At 38.9% G+C, this 24,133-nt stretch overlaps 1 protein-coding gene across 1 annotated transcript in view; it reads right to left on the bottom strand.

The window, feature by feature from the left end:
• The window catches only part of TNKS2 (tankyrase 2), a 60,955-nt gene that overhangs the window by 1,165 nt on the left and 35,657 nt on the right, over window positions 1-24,133 (bottom strand). The window contains exons 13-26 of the mRNA XM_015822686.1: window positions 20,658-20,737; window positions 18,489-18,634; window positions 17,604-17,769; window positions 17,139-17,358; window positions 16,456-16,565; window positions 13,475-13,663; window positions 11,949-12,198; window positions 11,373-11,455; window positions 9,856-9,976; window positions 9,584-9,681; window positions 8,855-8,929; window positions 5,272-5,377; window positions 4,165-4,351; window positions 3,084-3,240 (exon numbers count right to left, since the gene is read on the bottom strand). Of these exons, the coding sequence (XP_015678172.1) occupies window positions 3,084-3,240; window positions 4,165-4,351; window positions 5,272-5,377; window positions 8,855-8,929; window positions 9,584-9,681; window positions 9,856-9,976; window positions 11,373-11,455; window positions 11,949-12,198; window positions 13,475-13,663; window positions 16,456-16,565; window positions 17,139-17,358; window positions 17,604-17,769; window positions 18,489-18,634; window positions 20,658-20,737 (1,988 nt within the window). The remainder of the gene's footprint in view (window positions 1-3,083; window positions 3,241-4,164; window positions 4,352-5,271; window positions 5,378-8,854; window positions 8,930-9,583; window positions 9,682-9,855; window positions 9,977-11,372; window positions 11,456-11,948; window positions 12,199-13,474; window positions 13,664-16,455; window positions 16,566-17,138; window positions 17,359-17,603; window positions 17,770-18,488; window positions 18,635-20,657; window positions 20,738-24,133) is intronic.

The following is a 24,133-nucleotide window of genomic DNA, read 5'->3' as shown; positions in this document are numbered from 1 at the left end:
TGGTGGCGAAAAATATGTATGGCAAGTTAAAATAGTTAAAAGATATGTAATGGACCAGTTTTGAATGAAGAAACAGAATTATTGCTTTAACTATACTCATTTAATATTGAAATAAACTTTACTGAAAACAAGAATCTGCCAAATCAGTGCCAGAAGTCCCCATTATTTTTGGTCCAGTGGGGTATTTGCAGTTTTGAAAGATAAATAGCATATTCACAAAATGGCTGTCATGAAAGGCCCATGGTCAAAATGATACTATAGGGCAGGCATGTCAAACTTGCAACGTCATGCGACGTATCGCAACTTTTCCCCCACTGCCGGCAATGGGGTAGGTGCGGTTTTGGCGTGATGCATCCGGCCCGCCGACATGCCTGCTATAGGGAATATCTGCAAGTAATTAAATAATTCCCAAAATTCTTTCCGCGTCCCAAGTTTATTTATTTATTACCAAAATATCTTTTTTTTAATGTATTTTATTAATTTTTCCAATAATATTCTTTAGTGCTTAGTAAACAGCATGTTGTCTAAGTTCAATGTTTAAAAAACAATCAATAATGATTAATTCTATAATTCCATAATCAATATGTTAATTAGTGATATATTTCTTTGATCTTATCTTCATCCAATGGTATTCTTCTATCAACATTTAGCAAATATCATTCTTAAAATTCAGTACATATAAAGTTAAATATAAACCTTTTTCTTGTATTTATACAAATAACAGTAACATCAGCACATAGCATCTTTTTTATCATATATTTCAGTTGCATTTATAATAATCATCTTATTAAATCACTATGTCCTGTTTTCAAAATTCTTATTTAAACTTAATTTTTCCTCTGTATTCAAACCATTTATATCAGTCATAGTTTTCTCAAAGTTAGTAACCTTTAAATATCCAACCGTTTCATTCGTATTCACCACCCCAATATTTTCACATTTCATATATTATAAAAATTACTATACTACTTGTATGTCTTATCTCTCTTACTACGAGACCCCTTTATATCCATAATTTATCTACCCTTTTAATCATATTCAAACAAGTGTTTAATCATATAGTACTTCCTCAGGTAGATCGCATTAGATCTCTCAAATCTGATTCTAGCCTTCTTCTTTTGCCAAGTACCGTATTTTTCGCTCTATAAGACGCACTTTTCCCCCCCAAAAGATGGGGGAAAATGTCTGTGCGTCTTATGGAGCGAATGCCGCCTCCCACCGCGCCGCTCCGCATCCCGCGCCTCCGTGTTTCAAGCCTCTGTGGCACAGAACTGCTGGCGTTATGTTGGGCGGAAGACGTTTTCTTTTACAGATGGGGCGGGTGGGCCTGACATTCGCGCGCAGGCAGGACCCCGCCCGCCGAGCCACCGCTTCCCCATCACCCTCCACGCCAGCCGTCTCCGTCTCCAGACCTCCCAGCTGACGGGCACAGGTCCGGGGCTCGCCAGCTGATGGGCGCAGGAGGTAGGCGCCGCCGCGGCCTCCCAACCGCGCCGCCGCAGCCTCCCAGCCGCTTGCTTCTTCGGCTGGAGCAATTGCAAGGGCTTGCATGGTCCCCAAGGGCCGCTGACGCGCTCCCCGCCGCTGGCGACCATGCAAGCCCTTGCATGGTCGGGTGGGCCTGACATTCGTGCACAGGATTCGCGCGCGCCTACCTCCTGTGCCTGCCGAGCCACCGCTTTCCCATCGCCCTCCACGCCAGCCGGCTCCGTCTCCAGACCTCCCAGCTGATGGGCGCAGGTCCGGGGCTCGCCAGCTGATGGGTGCAGGAGGTAGGCGCTGCCGCAGCCTCCCAACCGTGCCGCCGCGGCCTCCCAGCCGCTTGCTTCTTTGGCTGGAGCAATTGCAAGGGCTTGCATGGTCCCCCAGGGCCGCTGACACGCTCCCCCGCCGCTGGCGACCATGCAAGCCCTTGCATGGTCGGTTGGGCCTGACATTTGCGCGCAGGATTCGACCATGCAAGCCCTTGCAATTGCTCCAGCCGAAGAAGCAAGCGGCTGGGAGGCCGCGGTGGCGCAGTTGGGAGGCCGCGGCGGCGCCTACCTCCTGCGCCCGTCAGCTGGCGAGCCCCAGACCTGCGCCCGTCAGCTGGGAGGTCTGGAGACGGAGACGGCTGGCATGGAGGGCGATGGGAAAGCGGTGGCTCGGCGGGCGGGGTCCTGCCTGCGCGTGAATGTCAGGCCCACCCGCCCCATCTGTAAAAGAAAACGTCTTCCGCCCAAGCATAACCTTTAAGGATTTTGAGGATCTTTGAGAGGGAGAGAGAAATAGAGGGAGAGAAAGAGGGAAAGAGAAATAGTATAGTACCGGTATGTGCGTCTTATAGAGTGAAAAATACGCTCTATAATAGTTTTCCAAATTAGTGTATTCAACTTGCCCAGGAGTTTTTCCTGTATTTTTGTGAATGTTGTTGGGAATAAAAAAAATCAAGTTTGGTATTTTTTGTCTCCCAAACTTTAATGATTGTCTGGCAGGGCGAAATCAGCCATGGGGTGAGGAGCCCCGTGATCCACTGGCTGCGTTGCTATGAGGCGGAACCAGAAGTCTTATTACCAAGATATCTATGCTACTCTATTCTAGGTAGGCTCTCAGTGATTTATAAGAAAAGGCAATGCATTAAAAGCTCAGCTTATCTTTTGTGGTAACATTTTCAAATGAGCTACTAGCCATCCTTTTTATTTTCTAAAAACACCTTTGGGACCCAGAGAAGTTCTAAAAATACTGTACTTTGTTTTGTAATATGTCCACACTCCCATTTCATTATTTTAGTTTAAAAAATAAAATAAAACCCAAAATGATATTTGCAGGCATATTACTGCTAACAAGTGACATCCTAGGGACCAAAAAGTATGCTACAAATTAAGGGTAAAGCAAAATAAAAAAATGTGAATTATGAATTTTCATACATTTAAGAAAAACATGTGTTTATTAGATGTGCAAGATTTGCTGACCCATGAATACAACGTCCAGGATCTAGATTAAAGACCTTTGACATGTTTCAAAGTGAGACCTTCTTCATAATATTCCGTTTCCAGATCAGTGAATATCGTACATTCCAATATTTACAATCCCAAATACATTACCTGTTCTCCTCTGTAGATGACATATTCTGCTAAAGCTAGCCCATTCACACTAGGTCGTCCAGTAACTGAATGGTGTCCTGGGGGAGAATGAGCCATTTTCATGGCACTGAACTGTAGGAATGATTTGCCCAAAGTTACCCGGCAAAAAAGCAACTGCCTATATATTAAACAAGAGAAGTATTTCATTATTAAACGTGTAAAAAAAAATCCAGTGAGAAAAGTAACCCTGAGTACTATGCAAACATTGTGGGTAGCAGTTTGTTAAAATAATAAACATTATTTTAATCAATTAAAATGCCTTTCTCTTTCCATTCAACTACTCCTGTAGCAGAGACCTCTTCTTGGAAACCTCTAGTGAAGGAGCGCACAAACCTTCTGGAGGCAAGCTGTTATTCATTGTTCCTGACTGTCAGGAAATTTTTCCTTAATTCTAAGTTGGATCTCTCACCGATTAATCTTCCAACTGCTACTTCTTGCTTGCCCCAGGGTACTTTGGAGAATAGTTGATTGCACTTCTCTGACAGGCCCTCAAATATTGGAAGACTGCTATCATGTCACCTCTAGTCCTTCTCTTTGTTAGACTAGATCAGAGGTAGGCAACCTTGGCTCTTTTATGACTCATGGACTTCAACTCCCAGAATTCCTGAGCCAGCTATTCTGGGAGTTGAAGTCCATGAGTCATAAAAGAGCCACAGTTGCCTACCTCTGGACTAGACAGTCTCAGCACTGTATTAGGCGATACAAAACTGGATGCAGTATTCTACGTGTAGTCACACCAGCGCAGTATAAAGAGGTACTATCACTTCATGTGATCTCGATACTCTCGATCCCAGGTTGATGGAACCTGGGACTGCACTGGCTTTTTTGGCCTCTATAGCACGTTCCTAGCTCATTAAGTGGTGGTTCACTAGGACAACTGGATCTCTCTCATAGTAACAACTATTGAGCCAGGTACCACCTATTCTATACCTGTGCATTTGGTTTTTCCTGTTATTTTATTTGTTTAGATCCACTGAAATCTGTGTGCCAAGTCAGATTCTCTGAAAAGGAGCATGTAGCTATAAAAATAAATATAACTTACCTATGGCAGATGTAACAGGACCTATCTTTGTGAATGGGGCAACCTGTGCCACCACCAATACCATAGACATACTGGTTGCTTTTGGAAGAATTTTCAGCAAAATAAATTCCTGCTCCAAACATTCCTCCTATGTAGGCATGCCTCTCATCAAAGCCTTTATGAATAATTGCATTCACAAAAGGAGAGCCTGAATATAAAACAAAAAGTGGTTTTTATATTCTTCGAATGGAAGTATTTTTACCATATTTAAACATAAAGTTTTTGCCACTTATGCAGAAAAACACACTTGAATTTTTAGCCCAGAAAAGAACTGTGACTGAATTAAATATTGGGAATGGAGGTGGAGGAAGAACATGATACGAAAATCTGATATGGTTACAACTAATCTACATATTCCTTAATTAGCATTGATTTAATGCATTAGAGACAAGTTTGGTTTGAGGTCTGCAAATCTATGATTGTGCTATAGAACTAACACCTGATTCTAAATTAGGCATACACAACAACTAAAGATTCAGTTTTATATAGGGCTGTTGGAGACACTGGAAATGCACATTGTGATCCAACCTCTTTAGATAATATATATATTGTGATATTGTTGGAGAGTAACCATCCCAATCCAGCGGAATGTGTGTGTGTGTGTGGGGGGGGGGTGTAAGCAGGGAATTAGCCTGAATTTGTTATATAAACATGACAGGGCAAGGTCTGACCCCTCCTTTCCATGCCTTTGAGTCTTATTTGGTCTTTCCCAGGTGAAAGCTGCCTGTTGAGGGAGATTCCTGTATTATAGGCAGAGAACAATAAAATAGCTAGTTTGAACTCTACAGGCGTGGATCTGGTTGTTTGTGCCTGACAGATATCATTACAGTCTGGTTATTTTGAATCAATGTATATATAGTTATGTATTTACAGGCTACATACTCTGGAAATTCTCTAACAGGATTTGAATTGAGTTGCACAAGAACTCTTTTACTATACCAATTAATCAATTATTGGTTAAAAGTCAATAAAGATCTTGTATATACAACAATCAGAATTTCTAACAATGAACAATATACTGAAATCATCTGAAGAAATACAATATAACTTTTAGACAAAATGAAATACCATGGAACAACATCCTTTCATTAGCATGATTATGATTCTCTTCAGAAACCTCTTTCCTCCTATGAGTGTATCTTTCCCAAAGCTTTTTGTTACATACTTTTTGTATCTAGGGAGAAAAAAATCCAAAATTTCAGTCAATCTTCTTCCATACCTTCTAATAGTAATGGCACTATGCAATGAAATATGGAATGAAGAGATCATAATTCTTCCTTAAATAAATCCTTACTGGTAATATAACGTTTCTTTTTCTAGAACTCTTGATAATCTAAAACCTTATCTAAAACTAAAATTTTAACTATAGGTAGTCTTCAACTTATAACCGAGCGCCCAAAATAGTCTTGTGACTTTGGGGGGGATGCCAACTGTAAGTAGCTTTTGAGGGGGGTGGTCCATCATAATGTCAAAATGGACACTAAGCAACTGGTCCTAAATTGAGGACTACCTATTATTTGCATTTGAATTAATCATATTTATATTTTTCAGATACAGTGAGAGAAAAAATTATTTGATCCCCTACTGATTTTGTATGTTTGCCCACTGACAAAGAAATGATCAGTCTATAATTTGAATGGTAGGTTTATTTTATCAGTGAGAGACAGAATAACAACAAAAAAATCCAGAAAAACGGATTTCAAAAAAATTATAAATTGATTTACATTTTAATGAATGAAATAAGTATTTGACTCCTTCGCAAAACATGACTTAGTACTTGGTGGCAAAACCCTTGTTGGCAATCACAGCAGTCAAACGTTTCTTGTAGTTGGCCACCAAGTTTGCACACATCTTAGGAGGGATTTTAATAATAATAATAATAATAATAATAGTAAAGTTGGAAGGGACCTTGGAGGTCATCGAGTCCAACCCCCTGCTCAGGTAGGAAACCCTATACCATTTTGGACAAATGGCTGTCTAGTCTCTTCTTAAAAACTTCCAGTGTTGGAGCATTCACCACCTCTGGAGGCAGGTTGTTCCACTGGTTAATTGTTCTGTCAGGAAGTTTCTCCTTAGTTCTAGGTTGCTTCTCTCCTTGATTAGTTTCCATTCGTTGCTTCTTGTCCTGCCTTCAGGCGCTTTGGAGAATAGCTTGACTCCCTCTTTTTTGTGGCAGCCCCTGAGAACACTGCTATCATGTCCCCCCTCGTCCTTCTCTTCATTAAACTAGACATACCCAATTCCAGCAGCCGTTACTTATATGTTCCTCAACATCTTTTTTACATCACAGTGACCAAAACTGGATGCAGTATTCCATGTATGGCCTTACCAAGGCATTGTAAAGTGGTATTAACACTTCATGTGATCTTGATTCTATCCCTCTGTTAATGCAGCCTAGCACTGTGTTGGCGTTTTTGGCAGCTGCATCACACTGCTGGCTCATATTTAGATGACTGTCCACTAGGACACTGAGGTCCCTCTCAGTTACTACTATTGAGCAAGGTACCCCCTATACTATACCTGTGCATTTGGTTTTTCTTGCCTAAATGTAGAACCTTGCTTTTTTCGCCATTGAATTTCATTTTGTTAGATAGTGCCCAGTGTTCAAGTCTGTCCAGATCCTTCTGTATCTTAAGCCTGTCTTCTGGAGTGTTGGCTATTCCTGCCAGCTCCAAGTGCTCCAAGATCTTTGAAAAATATAGTTCAGTGGTTCTGAGATCACATCTGCCAGTTCCTTGAGAATCTTGGGGTGTAATCCATCTGGTCCTGGAGATTTGAACTCGTCTAGGCTGGACAGGTGCTCACTTACCATTTTCTTGCCTATCTTAACTTGTGTTTCTATTCTGTTTTTTATGGCACTATTTTTGATAGGTTGGTCTGTTTTTTCCCTTTGTGTAAAGACAGATCCAAAAAACGAGTTAAATACTGTAGTTCTGCTTTCTCCCTGTTGCTTGTCACCTTCTTGCCACTTTCACCCACTAATGGACCAATCATTTCCTTCATTTTTTTCTTGTTTTTTACATGTTGAAAGAAGGTTTTTTTTGTTATTTTTGACTTTGGTCGCAAGCCTTAGTTCATTTTGAGCCTTGGCTTTCCTCACTTCATCTTTGCAGACTCGGGCTATTTGCTGATATTCTGACTTAGTTATGTGCCCCTCTTTCCACTTTCAATACTTGTCCTTTTTATCTTTCAATTTTGTCCCACTTCTCTTTGCAGATCCTCTCCAAGTAATGGAGGTTTTGAGGCTGATGTTTGGCAGCTCAAAGCTTCAGCTCCCTCCACAGATTTTCTATGGGATTAAGGTCTGGAGAATGGCCAGGCCACTCCAGGACCTTAATGTGCTTCTTCTTGAGCCACTCCTTTGTTCCCTTGGCAGTGTGTTTTGGGTCATTGCCATGCTGAAATACCCATCCACGACCCATTTTCAATACCCTGGCTGAGGGAAAGAGGTTCTCACCCAAGATTTGACGGCACATGGGCCTGTCCGTTGTCCCTTTGATCTGGTGAAGTTGTCCTGTCCCTTTAGCAGAAAAACACCCCCAAAGTATAATGTTTCCATCTCCGTGTTTGATGGTGGGGATGGTGTTCTTATGGCGTAGTGTGTTACCAATTGTTTTCTTGGTGACTATGGTCCCAGCTGCCTTGAGATCATTGACAAGATCCTCCCATGCAGTTCTGGGCTGATTCCTCACCATTCTCATGATCATTGAAACTCCATGAGGTGAGATCTTGCATGGAGATTGGCAGTTATTTTGTGTTTCTTCCATTTGCGAATAATTGCATCAACTGTTGTCACTTTCTCACCAAGCTGCTTGACGATAGTCTTGTATCCCATTCCACAGGGCTTTTTTTGTCATAGAACACCCAGAACCAAGTTCCGGCACCTTTTTTGGATGGAACCTTTTAGGATAGGCAAGACGGGTTGTATGACGTGTGTGAGTTCCGGCACTTTGTGTAGGTCTACACTCTTGTCCCTGACATCCTTGGATAGCTCTTTGGTCTTGGCCATGGTGGAGTTTGGAATCTGATTTGATTGATTGCTTGGACAGGTGTCTTTTATACAGGTAACAAGCTGAGATTAGGAGCACTCCATTTAAGAGAGTGCTCCTACCGTAATCTCAGCTCATTACCTGTATAAAAGATACCTGGGAGCCAGAAATCTTGCTGATTGAAAGGGGATCAAATATTTATTTCACTCATTAAAATGCAAATCAATTTATAACTTTTTTGAAATGAATTTTTCTGGATTTCTTTGTTATTCTGTCTCTCACTGTTAAAATAAACCTACCATTCAAATTATAGACTGATCATTTGTCAGTGGGAAAATGTACAAAATCAACAGGGGTTTAAATAATTTTTCCCTCATTATATAATAATGACTGAATAAGGGTATACATATAGTTAAAACCACAAATTCAAATGAAATTATAATGTTAAATAATAATAAATGTTAAGGAAAAAATCATCCATACAGCAGAATAACTTCAACTAAAATGTCAATCATTGTTATCAATTAGCTGTAGACAAAGATTTCAACTCCCAAATTTCTTTAAAAATAATGCATTATTTAGAAGCCATTACCTAACCCCTTTCAGCTTTTAAAATTAACTACTCACTTAAGAGAAGGATGCCAGAGTTACCTACACATTACCTTTAAGATGTTGTATCTGTTGAAAATTCCACCAGCATGGCCACCATCTCTGTGTTCTCGTACAGTGCTTTGCATCTTAATATTAAAATATACACAAATATATAAATAAAATCTAAATCAAAACATCCAAATTTAAGTCAGCTGAATAAAACTTTCTTGTCTAGAAATAATTTCCTCATAATTGATCAGTGTTCCCTACCGGAAATTTGTAAACTGCCATTGGCTTATTTTGCAGAATCTCAAATGTAGATTCATATATTCTCATTTAAAGCAGGTAGATAGTGGATGAAATTTACATTAGTCCTCATTTCAATTCTTTGGAGACAGTCACAAGTACTGCTTACTACAGTAAAATCCATCTCAAAACATTTTTTCTCTCCTGTTCAATCTTGTCTGATTCTTGAAGCCTCCTGGTTTCTAGCCTGATACCTTTACCACTACACCAAACTGGCTCTCTCAAAAGATAATTTACTATTACCATAACTGTGATTACAGTACATTGTAAACTGCCCTTGGGTTTGAAGAGTGGAAAACAATAATATGAAATTATGACTAATTGTTCCCAAAGAAGTCAGGGTTGATTGCTGAATCAGTCATACCAGGAAAATTACAGTTACATTTATTGTATTTCATAGCAATAGATTTAACTAATACTAGACATAATATTTAAGTATTTAAGGACGCTAGACATAATGTTTAAGAATTTAAAGATATACATTAATAATATACCTCATCCTCCACCGACTGAAACTCTTTATCATCAGGAGAGAGATCTATAAGAATCGTCCCGCTACCCGAAGTATTCAATGTTAGATATGTGTTAAGACCTAAGAGAAATGACAACATTAGCATTGCATCTTGAATACATTTTAGACGTACTGATGACTCACCCACTTTTTGGGGGGGTGATTAAAATAAATAAAAACTGCAATGCTACAATTTTGAACTATAGAAATGTATAAAATGTATCTTAATTAAATATTTTACTTATTATAACATACCTTGCTGTCCAGAGATCAGTCTCTCAACTCCTTTAATTATTTTGTGTCTATGACCATAAGCATTAATTCCAATTTCTTTTAATTCTCTGTGCCCCATTTCAACAAGTACATCCAATGTTATCTGCAAAGAAAATGAATTATTAAATATTAAAATTATTAGTTTTCTTTAAAAGAATTCAAAATTGTGGTCAGGTTTTTGCATTTCAACTGGTAATGTTTTTACAGAAGCCATACTGCTATTTAATGCTTAGAAACAAGAGTGAAATAGTTATGACATGCTAACAACAAAAAACTTTGTCTGATTAAAGTACAATTAAAAAAAAACCTTGGTTATCAAAAAGGATTATCGGATCACAATTTGTTTTCTTAATTAACCATGGAAATATATTCTGCATTTTGAAAATAAATCTTAACATGTTTTTCTTTAAAATGTATTTAAGAAAATATGTCACAGCCTACTGCTTGAATAACAGATACGTGTCTTATTGTTTTATTATCATTATCACTAATTTAAAACATTAGGGTTAAAACACTAATAAATTTAATTAAAATAAAATAGTTTGAAATGCTAGGATAGGAAGTGTTATATTACACATTTCAAATGCTTCACACAAGGGCTCTAAGATGCAACAAGCCATACAAGGTTTGCAGCTACACAACCGAAACTCAGATATGAATGCTACTTCTTCATATGCAAAACAGATATATCCAAACTAACCATATAGCCCAAAGGACAATATCAATCTATTTTATTGTAAATTGTGAACTCTGATTTGCCATACCAGAAAAAAGAGGGAGAGAATTGTACCAGATTATACTTCAAAAGATCAATGAGACAGGAGGCAAAAATGATGCCTTAGAACAGCAACCCCCAACCTTTTGGGCACCAGGGACCGGTTCCATGGAGAAAGGTTTTTCCACAGACCTGCATCCCACAGATGGGGCTTCACTTGTTTGTGAGGCCCGGTTGCCGGCATGCCGCAGCCCAGTACCGGTCCATGGACCGGGGGTTGGGACTGCTGCCTTAGAAGATGCTGAATATGTGGAAGCTTCTTGCATAATTCTTTTTATCTGGATCAACAAATTTAATTTACTTTATTAGTAAAACATGATGTAATAAAAATAAAAATAACATTTCCTTAAAAATGCGTTCATGTTTAGCACAATTGGAACTTTGAATTATTGGTATAATTATTAATTAATATACGTAAATCGGTGTTCATATCCTTATATTTCCTGAAGACTAGCAAAAATAATTTGCAGACAAAGTCAATTCTCTAAAATGTATCTTAATTAATTTAACAAATGTTTTAAGGGACTATAGGAAATGGAAGAGTGAATGCTGGTGTGCATTCATCAGTATTTTAACTTAGCTGTTTGAAATTCAAGATATAATCAATCTCCACAAATCCTGGTTATGAGCTTTCTCCCAAGCTAAAATTTAAATCAATGATTTTGCAACAGTTTCCCTTAAAATTTATTGTTTACTTGGTTTCCAAACTAAAACGGTTACTTACCTGCTCTCTTTCAAGTATGTCAATCAAATGTTCAAGTCCAAGATTTCTCACAAATTGATTGATGCTAAAATCTACACTGAGAACTAAATATGAAAGTTATTATTAGCTACATATAAGAACAAGCTTAAAAAACTTTTTTGGGCTAGAATGTAGGGAAATCCTACAGTAAACATAACATGTCGAAGCCCCCAATTAATTACTTTCATGATGCTAATTTTTTCCAGGAAAAAGATACACAAGACTTCCAAAATCTTAAGATATTTGAAATTGAATAAATTACTTTCATGGCTGCTCATTTATGTAAGCTTCAAGTCAAACACAGATACATTTAACTCACAGATAGCTATTTAAATGATCACTTAAACATACTTTCATTTGGATTCTTGCGCTGAGAAAGATGTTGGATTAACAGTCCCTCCTATGATTCTGTATTAAAATTATATCAAATAAATATGAATCTGTGATGCAGAAACACAGTTTTAATCAGATCATCATTAGATGTTAGTCTTAATGGATAAGTAAACTGCCCTTCATTTAGCAACTTCAAGCTGACCCAGCAGAAAATGCTAGACTCACCTTCTTTCTTTTCCAAATTAGAAGCTCCTTCAGCACCGTTTGTATTAACAACTGAGAGTTCAGAAAAGCTACCAGACAAGCTGTCCAGACTACTGGCAGCTGACAAATTAGATGGGCTGGACGGCATGGAAGAAAGTGAATCAGCTGAAGTTCCTGTATTCTGAGACACATTTATAACCTGAGGCTTATAACAAGATGGCAAGGCGGAAACAGGCATGGCAGCTGCCAAGAGTGCACTAACATCATCTGCCTGGAAATTAAAAAAAAAAAAATAACATTTTGTTAAAATAGTCACAAATGCATGCAAGTTAAGTTGCAAGGTTAGGTAAACAGGTGCTTTACTTGAATTACTCCAATTTGCTTTTTGTTACTTACAATGTCATTTCAGATATTCTGGCCCAGAGGTTCCTTGAGTATGGTAACTCCAATGCCAAGACTGAGTCATACTTAAATTTTAGTTCTGATTGTTTAAGGGTCAGATTAAAATCTATTTCCTGCTACAAACTTGAACAGGATCACTCTCTTGCTTTTTAAGCTACCTCTCATAGGCTTAAAGATTAAAATGCTGCATTTGTAACCTACAATCCTATACCCAACTTACCTGGGAGAGTGCCCTGCTGAATTCAGAGGAACATACTTCAGAGTACACAGCTGTAGGATAGCAATTTAAAATCACTAAATGCTTATAGGATACAGCTAAATGCACAACGGTGCCAATTTAAATGTAACAATGAATGGGCGATTTTAGACTTAACTGAATGTATTTACATTACTCGTGGTATATTCATGACATATACAGTTTACAGATATAAGACATATTACATCTTGAAACAAAAATTCATTTCACATGGTTAAAATATGTCCTAGAAATAATCTGTCGCACTTATGTTTATGCGCCTTAAGATTCTTAATTCCTAAAATTTAATACAATTTTTTTTAAAAAAAATAAAACCACATTATTCATGCATATGGTTATGGTATTCCAAGAATGATGTTTCAAACTAGAACACCATGGCTGGAATAACTCAAATTGCTTCAGGTTTTATTGGATTTACTTCCAGAAACTGCTAAATTCCCCAGGAGCAACAAGGTCCAAAGGGGACTGAATATTTTTAAGTTCTCTTGAAAATACAGTTCATGGATCAACGGATTTTGTGCATCTTTAATAATTCCCAAGTCATATATAGCCCAGTAAACATGAATCTTGTACAAAGAGCACATATAAGTTGCTCAAACTCCAACAAAGCAAGCATGGCTGATATTTTATATGTAGTTTTTGGGATCATGGATTAGTTTTAAATGTTAAAAACACATAATCGCTTGTTTAATCCCTCGCTGTACTTGCAAAAGCTACACTTACATTCCTTATGCCCATCTTCAATAAGATTTATGGAGTTGCTGTCCTTGCTTGAGCTTGTAGTCCACAATGGTAACTACATGTTTTTAACCCTTCAAATCTGCTGCCCTGGTCAGCAGCCAATAACTGAAGCTTAATACAAACTTCTCAAAAAATTCCCATCACTTACGGTGACTAGGTCTAATGGCGTTTGTCCTTCCTGGTTTTTCAGAGTAGGATCAGCTCCATGGGCCAATAATAAGGCACAAAGCTGTGTCCTTCCTTTCTGGGCTGCTTCATGCAAAGGTGTGAAAGCCCATTTGTCTGTAGCATTTACACACGCATTATACTTTATAAGCAAAGCTGCTACATCTACATGCTGGAAAATAAAATACATTTATATAGTGCAATCTTCAGGGGAAAAAAACCTTTTTTCCTATAATTTGGTTCAGGACATTAATGTGCAATATACAAATCTTTAATAAATGCTGCTTTTCACCACAAATAACCTTGGTTAGAGAGTGGATCTTTGAGAAGGCAAAGTTTCAAATCGTCTTTCTACGATTTGAACCCTTTGTCAAATTAAACTGCAGCCCCTCAAGAGTGGTGTGGTGTTGTTTTTGTTCTTTGTATATATTCTTACACCCTCCATTTCTTACTAGAATTATTTTGCTAGGCCCATGGAAATTAAAAAAAAAAGGTATAGTATTTTTGTTGCCATCCTCCCCCAAGTAGAAAAAGCAAACTCTTGGTTGAAAGAGTTGTCCTTAAAGATAAGTTTAGGCCACCTTACATTTTCTAAAGCAATCACATTAGTTTCAAACAGACCTTTTAAACATACAATGTGCATGTCTTCTCTTGACTGTTGAAGTCATAATCCCAATGTTTGAATATACAAATGAATATAATCTGGCCAAGAATTTTGGTAAAAACAAAACAAAACAGAGGAGAGCAGTACTGAAGCAAACACAAAAGCAAATCCTTGCCACAGCAGACCCTTGCAATATTCTAAGAAGAGGTAAAGAAAAACTGAATAGTTGACTTATTTAAAGTAAGCTGTGCTTTAGACTTTTCTTTCAAATTACTTTGGAATTGAATAAAACAAATTAGTAATTACAAATTTAGATCTGACTGATTATAGCAAACTGAACTGCACAGCTAAATTATCTTTCTGCAGTATACTGAGATCAACGTTTAGGAAGTGAGGATAGTTCTAGATGACCTAACTACATCAAAACATCAATGTCTTTACTGCATAAGGCTTACCACCCTGAAAACTACCTTTTTCCATAAGAAAAAATATGACTACATCTAAACACATAATCGTGAGGAGCTTATGTGTAGCATACTGCTAGCAATGCTTTTTTCCCCCTCAACTGATTATCATCTGGTCCTCTATACTCTGGTCGCTTTAATCTCAGAATGCCAGGGATGGGAGTAGAGGAGTAGAGGAGAACTAAGACTACTAAGTAGAGGAGAACTAAGACTACTAAGAGAACTAAGAACTAAGACTAGGAGAACTAATATTTTAACTTTCACCTGTAATTCTTTTGCTTACAGGTATATCAGAAAGTTTAAAACACACCACACTTAACACAATGTTTCCATATGATGATTGGCCACAGGCAGCCAGATGTTTATACCAGATTTGGCATTTTTATCCACCTACTGAGTTCATCCCAAGGATCTAAGATTGATATATGCTATTTGATAGTTTTTATTTTATTTATTTGCATCCTGCCTTTATCATTTTTACAAATAACTCAAGGTGGCAAACACACCCAACACACCTTCCTATTTTCCTCACAACAACCCTGTGAGGTGGGTTAGGCTGAAAGAGAGTAATTGGCCCAAAATCATCCAACTGGCTTTCATAATTAAGTTAGGACTTGAACTCACAGTCTCCCACTTTCCAGCCTGAGGTATCATCAAAGGATGTAGGCTGTTCCAGGTAAAACTGCCTTTTGAAATTGACTGATGGTGATTTTGTCAATGCTGATGGTATTCAAGTGGTGCTCCAGATGTTTTGGAATTGCACCTAAGGTACTTGTCTTTGCTTTCTTTTACCACAGTTGTTCTACATCTATTTGCAGGTCTTTCTCTTTATTCTGTTGTCTCGAGCTACCACATCCACTAGCTAGCCAGACTTTTTTGTCTTTCTTCTCAACAATTCTTAAGTCTGGGGTGTTCTGTGGCAAATGCTTGTCTATTTGAATTCTAAATTCAAGAGCATTTTAGCTCCTTTATTTTCTATTACTTTGTCTATTTGTGGTCCCACCAGTTTATTATTAATTCCATATTACTATGGAAATTACTGAATATGATTTCACTGAGACATATACCATTCCTTCAGGTAGAAAAATCTAGTTCTGATATTTCTTTAATGAGACCAAGGCTACGAATGTGATTATCTTGCCCATTTTTACATTCATTATAATTCTATAAGGAGGTGAAGCTTACAAATATTGGCTTGCCCAAGGTCATCCAATGACCAACAGAAATGATAGTCATCTCCGAATGGGACTTTGTACCTCAGTTTTGTCCCTCCTAGTTTATCATTTGGATCACAATATCACACTAATAATGCCCATAGATATGTTCTGCTCTATAAATTGAAATAACCATAGATTTTATTGCACATAAAATCTCAATGTATCAACGTGAAATAATACTATCTAAAAAGAACTGAATTGCTGCAATTTGACTATGGATCATGCCACTGGAAGCAAACAACCAAACAAAATTTGTGTTCGTAGCTTTCACTAGTATATTTCCTTTATCCTATTAGCAAACTCATAGTTCAATTCCGAGATACAAAATGGAAACAAAACAAGTTATTCTATGATATTTTCACCCTAAATCATTAGTATAAGTAGAAACATCCCTTAGTATAAACTATTCTAAACTGAAGGAGGAAAAGAATAATGATAATAAAAACATGAAGGGCTATTTGGCATCTTTCAGAAATTTACTGATGGGACACATTGTTATATTGCTTTGTTTTAGTGACAATCAAGATAGAAGTGATTTCTATCCATATATGCAAATGAAAAAGTTCAGGAAAAAGCCTTGAAGCTGCAGTGCCAAAAAAGGTTTAAGAGGCCTACATAGGCTCTTTTAAAACTGATGCACAATTTAAAAATATTTACAATAAAAGATCAAGCTACTTACCCCATAGGATGCTGCGTTATGTAAAGGAATTAAACCTCCTTTGTCCTGTGCATTTACATCAGCACCGTGCTGTAATAGGTATTCAGCAACTTCCAAATTGTTGTAACCAGCTAGGAGGCAGTAAGAACGAATACTTTTAATAAATTATTCTGTATCTGAATAAACAATTACTATAAAAATCATCACCCACTTCTTTTCCTGTTTTCTGAACATTAAACTGCAGGTACTTCTTTTTTTTCAATGCAGGCAGCCATGCAAGCAGCAGTCATATGGGGCAAAGCACAATGGCAGGATATATGTTTTTTGCATTAAAAATTCCAGGTTCAACCCTTTACCTCACCAGTAAAAACAGCTAGGAAAAACCAAGATCTAAGACCCCAGAAACCTACAGCTTTTCAGAATAGACAGATGCTGGAATAAACTATATTGTCCAAACATCCGACTCTGTAAGATAAGTTTCATATGTCTGGAGGGACATTTTTCAAAATTAAAAGCCAAATATATCTGAAGTAGGGCTTGGACAATCATTAACAATAATGATTGCTATTAACACACTTATTTTGCTCACCCTTTATAATGACTTAATCAATACGCTTGAGGTTCTACTCGAGAACCCTAATCGTACTTTTCCATATGAAGATTGTAATATAGCAACATCAGTATATTTTTTAAAGAGAACTCACCTGCTAAATGGAGTGGAGTAGAATGCCGGCCTTGTGTATCACGACAGTTTACATTATCAGGGGAACACAATTTTTTCACCCTAGCCAAACAGCCCTTCTTTGCAGCATCAAGCAAAGCTGCATCTCCTCTAAGGAGATCTTGAATATCTGTATCACCATCTTTAACAAGGTCTAATGGGGTATTTCCATCTCTGTTTTTCTTTGTGGGGTCAGCACCATGCTAATTTGGTAACAAATTGAAAAAATACATATTAATTTCCATTATAATGTACAACAATCCACCCCACTCCCTCTAGCATTTCTGCCATAACTTGTAAAACTTAAGATTATTTCCTCTATTCACGTGAAACATTATGAATTAATTTGAATGTTATTCACACACACACACACACACACATACACCAACACATCCTCTAGATGTCATGGGATAAATCTTTCACAATGCGTGCATTTCAAGCAACTTACCTGTAATAGTAATTTACAAATTTCATATTTTCCTTTTGCTGCAGCTTCATGCAAAGGAGTGAATTTCCATAAATCAGCCACGTTCACAACTGCACCATGTTTAACAAGAAGTTCTGCCACTTCATAGTGTCCGTAAGAACAAGCATTGTGCAAAGGAACCAGGCCACTGAAATTTTTGAAGGAAAGCAGAAAATTTCAGATAAACTAATATTTTCAATACTCTAAAAAGATAGCACAGTAGTTGTGAATGTCTCAGAAACCTTCAGGAAAAATTGCTAATCTGAAGTTTTAAATAATAGTATACTGATGGACTAAGTGCTTTCATAATTCAGAAATTACTTATTACAATGACTGTTAGTCATATTAGAAATACAGCATATGTGTCTACTGATCAAGCAGTTATCACATATTTTATATAATCACTGAAGTGGGCATTAATTAGCCAGATAAGAGTATTATGATAAAAGGACAATATAATAGATACCAGGTATCATGACAGAAGTGGAATAAGAAAGGTGATTCTCCATTCCTCTTTGGGCCTATACCCAAACACCTGCATTACAATGGATTTGTGTCATTTTATAAATTTTCCATTAACAATATGCATCACAAAGAGCCACTCTGATTCATTGGATATGAGATGGGTGGCAAATAAGTTTTCCTAATAAATAACTGATTAACTTCCTCACAACATTTTTGTCATATACATAGACAAAAATGTTGTATGTAGAAAGATGAAGCACTAACTGCACAAAGCTTTATGTATAAGGTTTGTATTACAAGTATCTAGGAATATAGACCTTCAAGACTTGCCATTCCTGAAAACAAATAAACAAACATACAAAAAAAGTAAGTAAATCAAATACCACAGAGTGGAATATTTACCCTTTGTCTTTTGCATGGACATCAGCCCCATGCTGCAAAAGATATTCAACTACAGACACTCTATTGTATCCTGCTGCAAAATGAAGTGGAGTGGACTGGCGCCCTTCAATATCCCGGCAATTCACACTGTGTGTTGTGCATAACTTCTGTGGAATGCAACAATTGAGGTGAACATTAATGGCAGAATCTCCCCACCCGATATGTACAAACAGAAAGTACATACTGAAAATCCCCCTTCCCATCAGGAAATCCAGCAGCAGGAGACTTGGACATGGATATTCTCTGTGGGAGCTCCCATCTTGTGGAATAACTGGCTCCTTCCATGAGCCTCTGAGGACTGAAGGAATGAATGAGACAATCTCTGGGCAAGATATAAACACTTTAGGTATATACTACTAATCATGTGTTCCTTGTTTAAAAAGTAAAATGTTGATTCTTTTGCTTGTATTGAATTTTTTTAAGTCACACTGAATTGCTTAGACTGAAGCAGCATAGAAATTACAGCAGAGCTCCCCAACCTTTCCAGTTTGGCGGCCCGGAAGGAAAGGGAGGAGCAGGGAAATGTGCGTGCGGCTCACGTGCGCATGCATAAATGGGTGCCCACGGTGGCAGTGCTAGCGTGCACGCATGCACAAGTACACCATGTGCACCTGTGGCAGTACACTGGTGCCCACATGCATGTGCAAATGGGGCGCTGCCACCTGTGCAAACAGGCTGCTGGTGCCTGCGTGCACATGCAAATGGGCCGTTGGCACCCGTGGGACACTGGTGACAGTGCTAGTGCCCCCGCACATGCACAAACGGGGCCTCTAGTGCCCCTGTGGCAGCGCTACTGCGGGGGGTGGGTGTCTCGCCAGCTATTCCCACAGCCCAGAGACCAACAAGCCACAGCCTGGCACTGGGCTGCGGATCATAGGTTGGGGACCCCTGAATTACAGCATCAAATCCTCAATCGTCCTGCTTTATATTTCTGATACCACCAATACTATCTTAAAAGTCCAATCTGGAACATTGAATGATTTAATTCTTATACTTTAAAAAGACATCCCTCTGCTCCAAATGTTACTGATATCACATTCCAAGAACATAGAAGAGCACACAAGCTATTCTGGTATACTAGGCAGAAGCCAAAAAGCTAGGTAAAATCCTGGGGTCCCACTAAATAACTGATGGACTTATTTTTGCTATATACCTTCTTCCCAATTCTGAAGTTTCCTTTCTCTATTACTCAAAAATGTCTCCCAACTCTCCTGAACATATTTTCAGAGAGCATGAAGGGACTATGTAGAGAAGGGAAAGTAAATGGGAAGCAGCTTCTTAGTTCAGCCTTTTATTGTGAAAGAATACTGGGAAAGAACTGTTTAGTCAGCTTAGGTATTTAGTGATTCATTGAAATAAAGTAAACTGGACCTCAAGTGCACCAGAAAATGGTGTGCATATTCTTTAATAAGAACTGCCCTGAACAGGAAGTGCCCTTTTTGAGACTGAAAACCGGGTACTTCAATCATTTTGGGAGTATTTCAAGCCCAAAATAATTCATAATGAAACACTTCAAAAATGATAAAAAAAAATATGTTTGGTGTTTAAAAACTGTTTCAAATTTTGAGTACATATCCACATTAAACCTTAACCAACAGGAATATGAAAATGACAAAAATGACTCTTATGAAGGTCATGGAGCATGTTTTTTTTTTTTTTTAGAGTTGCTAAAAACAAATCAATATCTCAAATACCAGTTGGGGTCTATTACCATATCATCAATGTGCAAGGTTCATCCTGTATCTTCATCACACTGACTATTCTCATTAGCAATGGTTACATACATTTCTAAGATGATGCAGGGAAATCTTGGCAATCTTTTCTGACATCCAAAATATATTTGAATAGGGAAAGACCTAACTGGAAAATTACAATTGCCCTAATATAATGCAAATACAATTTCTCAGGTCGTTTTGTGGCCTTTTTTAAAAAAAATGCATCTTTCCAAAGCAACTGATCTGTAGTTGCCTATAAATTAGTTGTTTTAAACCTGAGATTGTTTCAAACCGGTTAAGATGCAGTGGGATTTGTTTTTCAATTTTTCTATCTTCGAAGATTTAAGATTAACCCAAGCTGATCTGCTTTCCTTGTTAGATATTACTTTTTTTTTTTTGCAACAAATTGTCTTACCTTTACTGTGTCTACATCTCCTGCCTTTGCTGCTTCCAATAACTGTCGATCTGCTTCTGAATTGCCCAAAGGAACACCTTCTGTAGAAGAAGAACTTGGTATTTATCAAGTATTATATATACCAAAGTACAAAATCAAAAAGGTGCCATTAATATCATCATTCAATATACAGAAATACCAATATAAATGCTATCTGAGGCAAGTAACTGTATTTTCAAAAAGAGTACACACTAATGCCAAGTCAGATAGGTTCATATTTATCAATCCATCACATACAGAACAGGAACATGACCAACATTTCTCCATGCATTAACTGTGTACAATAACCAGGCATGGTCATTCTGTTAGTTATCTGAGAGGCCATCATGAATTTACCGTATTTTTCGCTCTAAAAGATGCACCTGACCATAAGACGCACATACCGGTACTATACTATTTCTCTTTCCCTCTTTCTCTCCCTCTATTTCTCTCTCCCTATCAAAGATCCTTAAAATCCTTAAAGGTTATGCTTGGGCGGAAGACTTTTTCTTTTACAGATGGGGCGGGTGGGCCTGACATTCGCACGCAGGCAGGACCCCGTCCGCCGAGCCACCGCTTCCCCATCGCCTTCCACGCCAGCCGTCTCCGTCTCCAGACCTCCCAGCTGACGGGCGCAGGTCCGGGGGTCGCCAGCTGACGGGCGCAGGAGTTCGGCGCTGCAGCGGCCTCACCTTCGCCCTCCGCACCGGCCAAAGTGTTGCCTGACATTCCAGCTGACGGGCGCAGGTCCGGGGGTCGCCAGCTGACGGGCACCGGAGGTAGGCGCTGCCGCGCCCTCCCAGCCGCTTGCTTCTTCGGCTGGAGCAATTGCAAGGGCTTGCATGGTCCCCAAGGGCCGCTGACGCGCTCCCCGCCGCCGGCGACCATGCAAGCCCTTGCAATTGCTCCAGCCGAAGAAGCAAGCGGCTGGGACGCCGCGGCGGCACCTACCTCCTGCGCCCGTCAGCTGGCGATCCCCGGACCTGCGCCCATCAGCTGGAATGTCAGGCAACGCTTTGGCCGGTGCGGAGGGCAAAGGGGAGGCCGCTGCAGCGCCGAACTCCTGCGCCCGTCAGCTGGCGACCCCCGGACCTGCGCCCATCAGCTGGGAGGTCTGGAGACGGAGACGGCTGGCGTGGAGGGCGATGGGGAAGCGGTGGCTCGGCGGGCGGGGTCCTGCCTGCGCGCGAATGTCAGGCCCACCTGCCCCATCTGTAAAAGAAAAAGTCTTCCGCCCAAGCATAACGCCAGCAGTTCTGTGCCACAGAGGCTTGAGACACGGAGGCACGGGACGCGGAGCGGTGCGGTGGGAGGCGGCATTCGCTCCATAAGATGCACAGACATTTTCCCCCATCTTTTTTGGGGGAAAAAGTGCGTCTTATAGAGCGAAAAATACGGTACTTTTTGTGCATTTGTCTGAAGCTTCTTCAAACCATTTTTCAGGAAGCTACTAGTTCAAGGGATTCAGCAAGGATTCATAATTGGCCTTTGATAAAATGTAAAATGAGGTGGATGGATGGAGTCACTGAAGCAGTAGTAGTGAGCTTAAATCAGTGGTTCTCAACCTTTCTAATGCCGTGACCCCATAATATAGTTCCCCATGTTGTGGTGACCCCCAACCACTTATACATCGCTGGGTGCCAGGGGCGTGGCCAAGTGGGTGTGGCCACCAAGTGGGCGTGGCCACCATGTTGTGGTAACCCCCAACCATAAAATTATTTTCGTTTCTATTTCATAACTGTAATTTTGCTACTGTTATGAATCGCAATGTAAATATCTGATATGCAGGATGTATTTGCATTGAACATAATTAAAGCATAGTGATTAATCACAAAAACAATATGTAATTATATATTGTTAAATATTTATTTTTAATTACAAAAAAATGAAATTTTGTCTTGAAGCATGGTGTAGCATGGGTAACAGTCTTAATATAACAACAGTAAACTACATTGCTACATTTTTCAACAGTATGTGTAAAAAGCCAACATCAGTGTGAAGGTTGAGGTTGCTTATTTTTCACCAGATCAGAAATTCTCGGGGCAGTCTTTGCAAGAGCACACCGAAGATCATCTTCCACAAGAAGTCTATTTCTGTATTTAGACTTGATAACCAACAAGCTGGAAAACCCTGTTTCACACAGATATGTTGTTGGAAATGGAAGAAGAAGGCGCAACACAATCTCAGACAGAACAGGATATGACTGCAAACATTTGATCCAGAATTTTGTAACTGGCATTGTGGAGAAATCAGTTTTCGCTGCATCGCTGTTAATAAGTTCAATGAACTCCTCTTGTGCTGTCTCAGGAACATTTTCAACATTGATTGTGAATGGGCTTCTGGCAAGTGCAAATGGGGTGTCAGGTAGATTTGGAAAGTACGATGAGGTTTCATCTGCAAGCATACGCAGGTGTTCTTTAACAGAATTTATCAATGTAATCCTGCTGTCTGGTTCAATGTCATGTTCCTCAAAGAAAGCAGATAAGGTAGGCAACATGTAAAATTTATTTTCATCCAATTTTTTTTGCCAAAGCTGCAGCTTCATTTGGAATGATCGGATCTTTTCAGACAAATCAAGGCACGTTGCATTTGGTCCTTGCAGTGATAAATTTAACTCATTCAAGATGGCAAAGATGTCAACCAAGTAAGCTATTTTCTGCAGTTCACTGTTATCGCTGAAAATAGCTTCAAACTGCGGTCTTGCTTTCTGAATAAAAAATGTTTTGAGTTCATCACGAAGCTCAAAAACACGTTTTAAAACTTTTCCTTTCGACAACCATCTCACTTCAGTGTGAAATAGCAGAACATTGTTTGGCGCATCCAACTCGTTGCACAGTTGTGAAAACAATTGTGTGTTTAAGCTGCTTGCCTTTACAAAGTTGACATAATTTATGACGCTTTTCATTACTTCTCGTAATTCTTGTGGCAGCGTCTTTGTTGCTAAGATTTGCCGATGAATTATACAGTGAGTTCCGATGACTTTTGGTGACTCATTCAGTACCAAACGTTGAAATCCAGATCTACATCCTAGCATAGCTGGAGCACCATCTGTGCAAACACCACAAACCTTTCCCAAGATATGTTATGTTCTTTCAGAAATGTTTCAAGAAGTTTGCAAAACAGAAACTCGTCTTTAAAGTCGCCATTGTTAATATACCTCACGTAAACCAGTAACTGGGAACAGTTTGCAACGTCTGTAGATTCATCAAGCTGGATACTAAATATTGGAAGTGGAGCAGATTTAATTTCTTGGATTACTTGATCAAGAATATCAGCAGACATGTCATCTATTCTTCTGCGGACAGTGTCATTGGACAAGGAAATTGGATTCAATTTCGTCACAAATTCGTCTCCGATCATAAGTCGAACCATGTCTTTGGCTGCTGGCAACAGTAACTCCTCAGCAATGGTGTGAGGTTTCATCGCTCTGGCGATTCTGAGTGCCACCAAATAAGATG

The sequence above is a fragment of the Protobothrops mucrosquamatus genome, unplaced genomic scaffold (genome assembly GCF_001527695.2).
Source record: "Protobothrops mucrosquamatus isolate PMUCROS unplaced genomic scaffold, P.Mucros_1.0 scaffold1644, whole genome shotgun sequence".
NCBI lineage: Eukaryota > Metazoa > Chordata > Lepidosauria > Squamata > Viperidae > Protobothrops > Protobothrops mucrosquamatus.
This window is presented reverse-complemented; position numbering and strand designations above follow the sequence as displayed.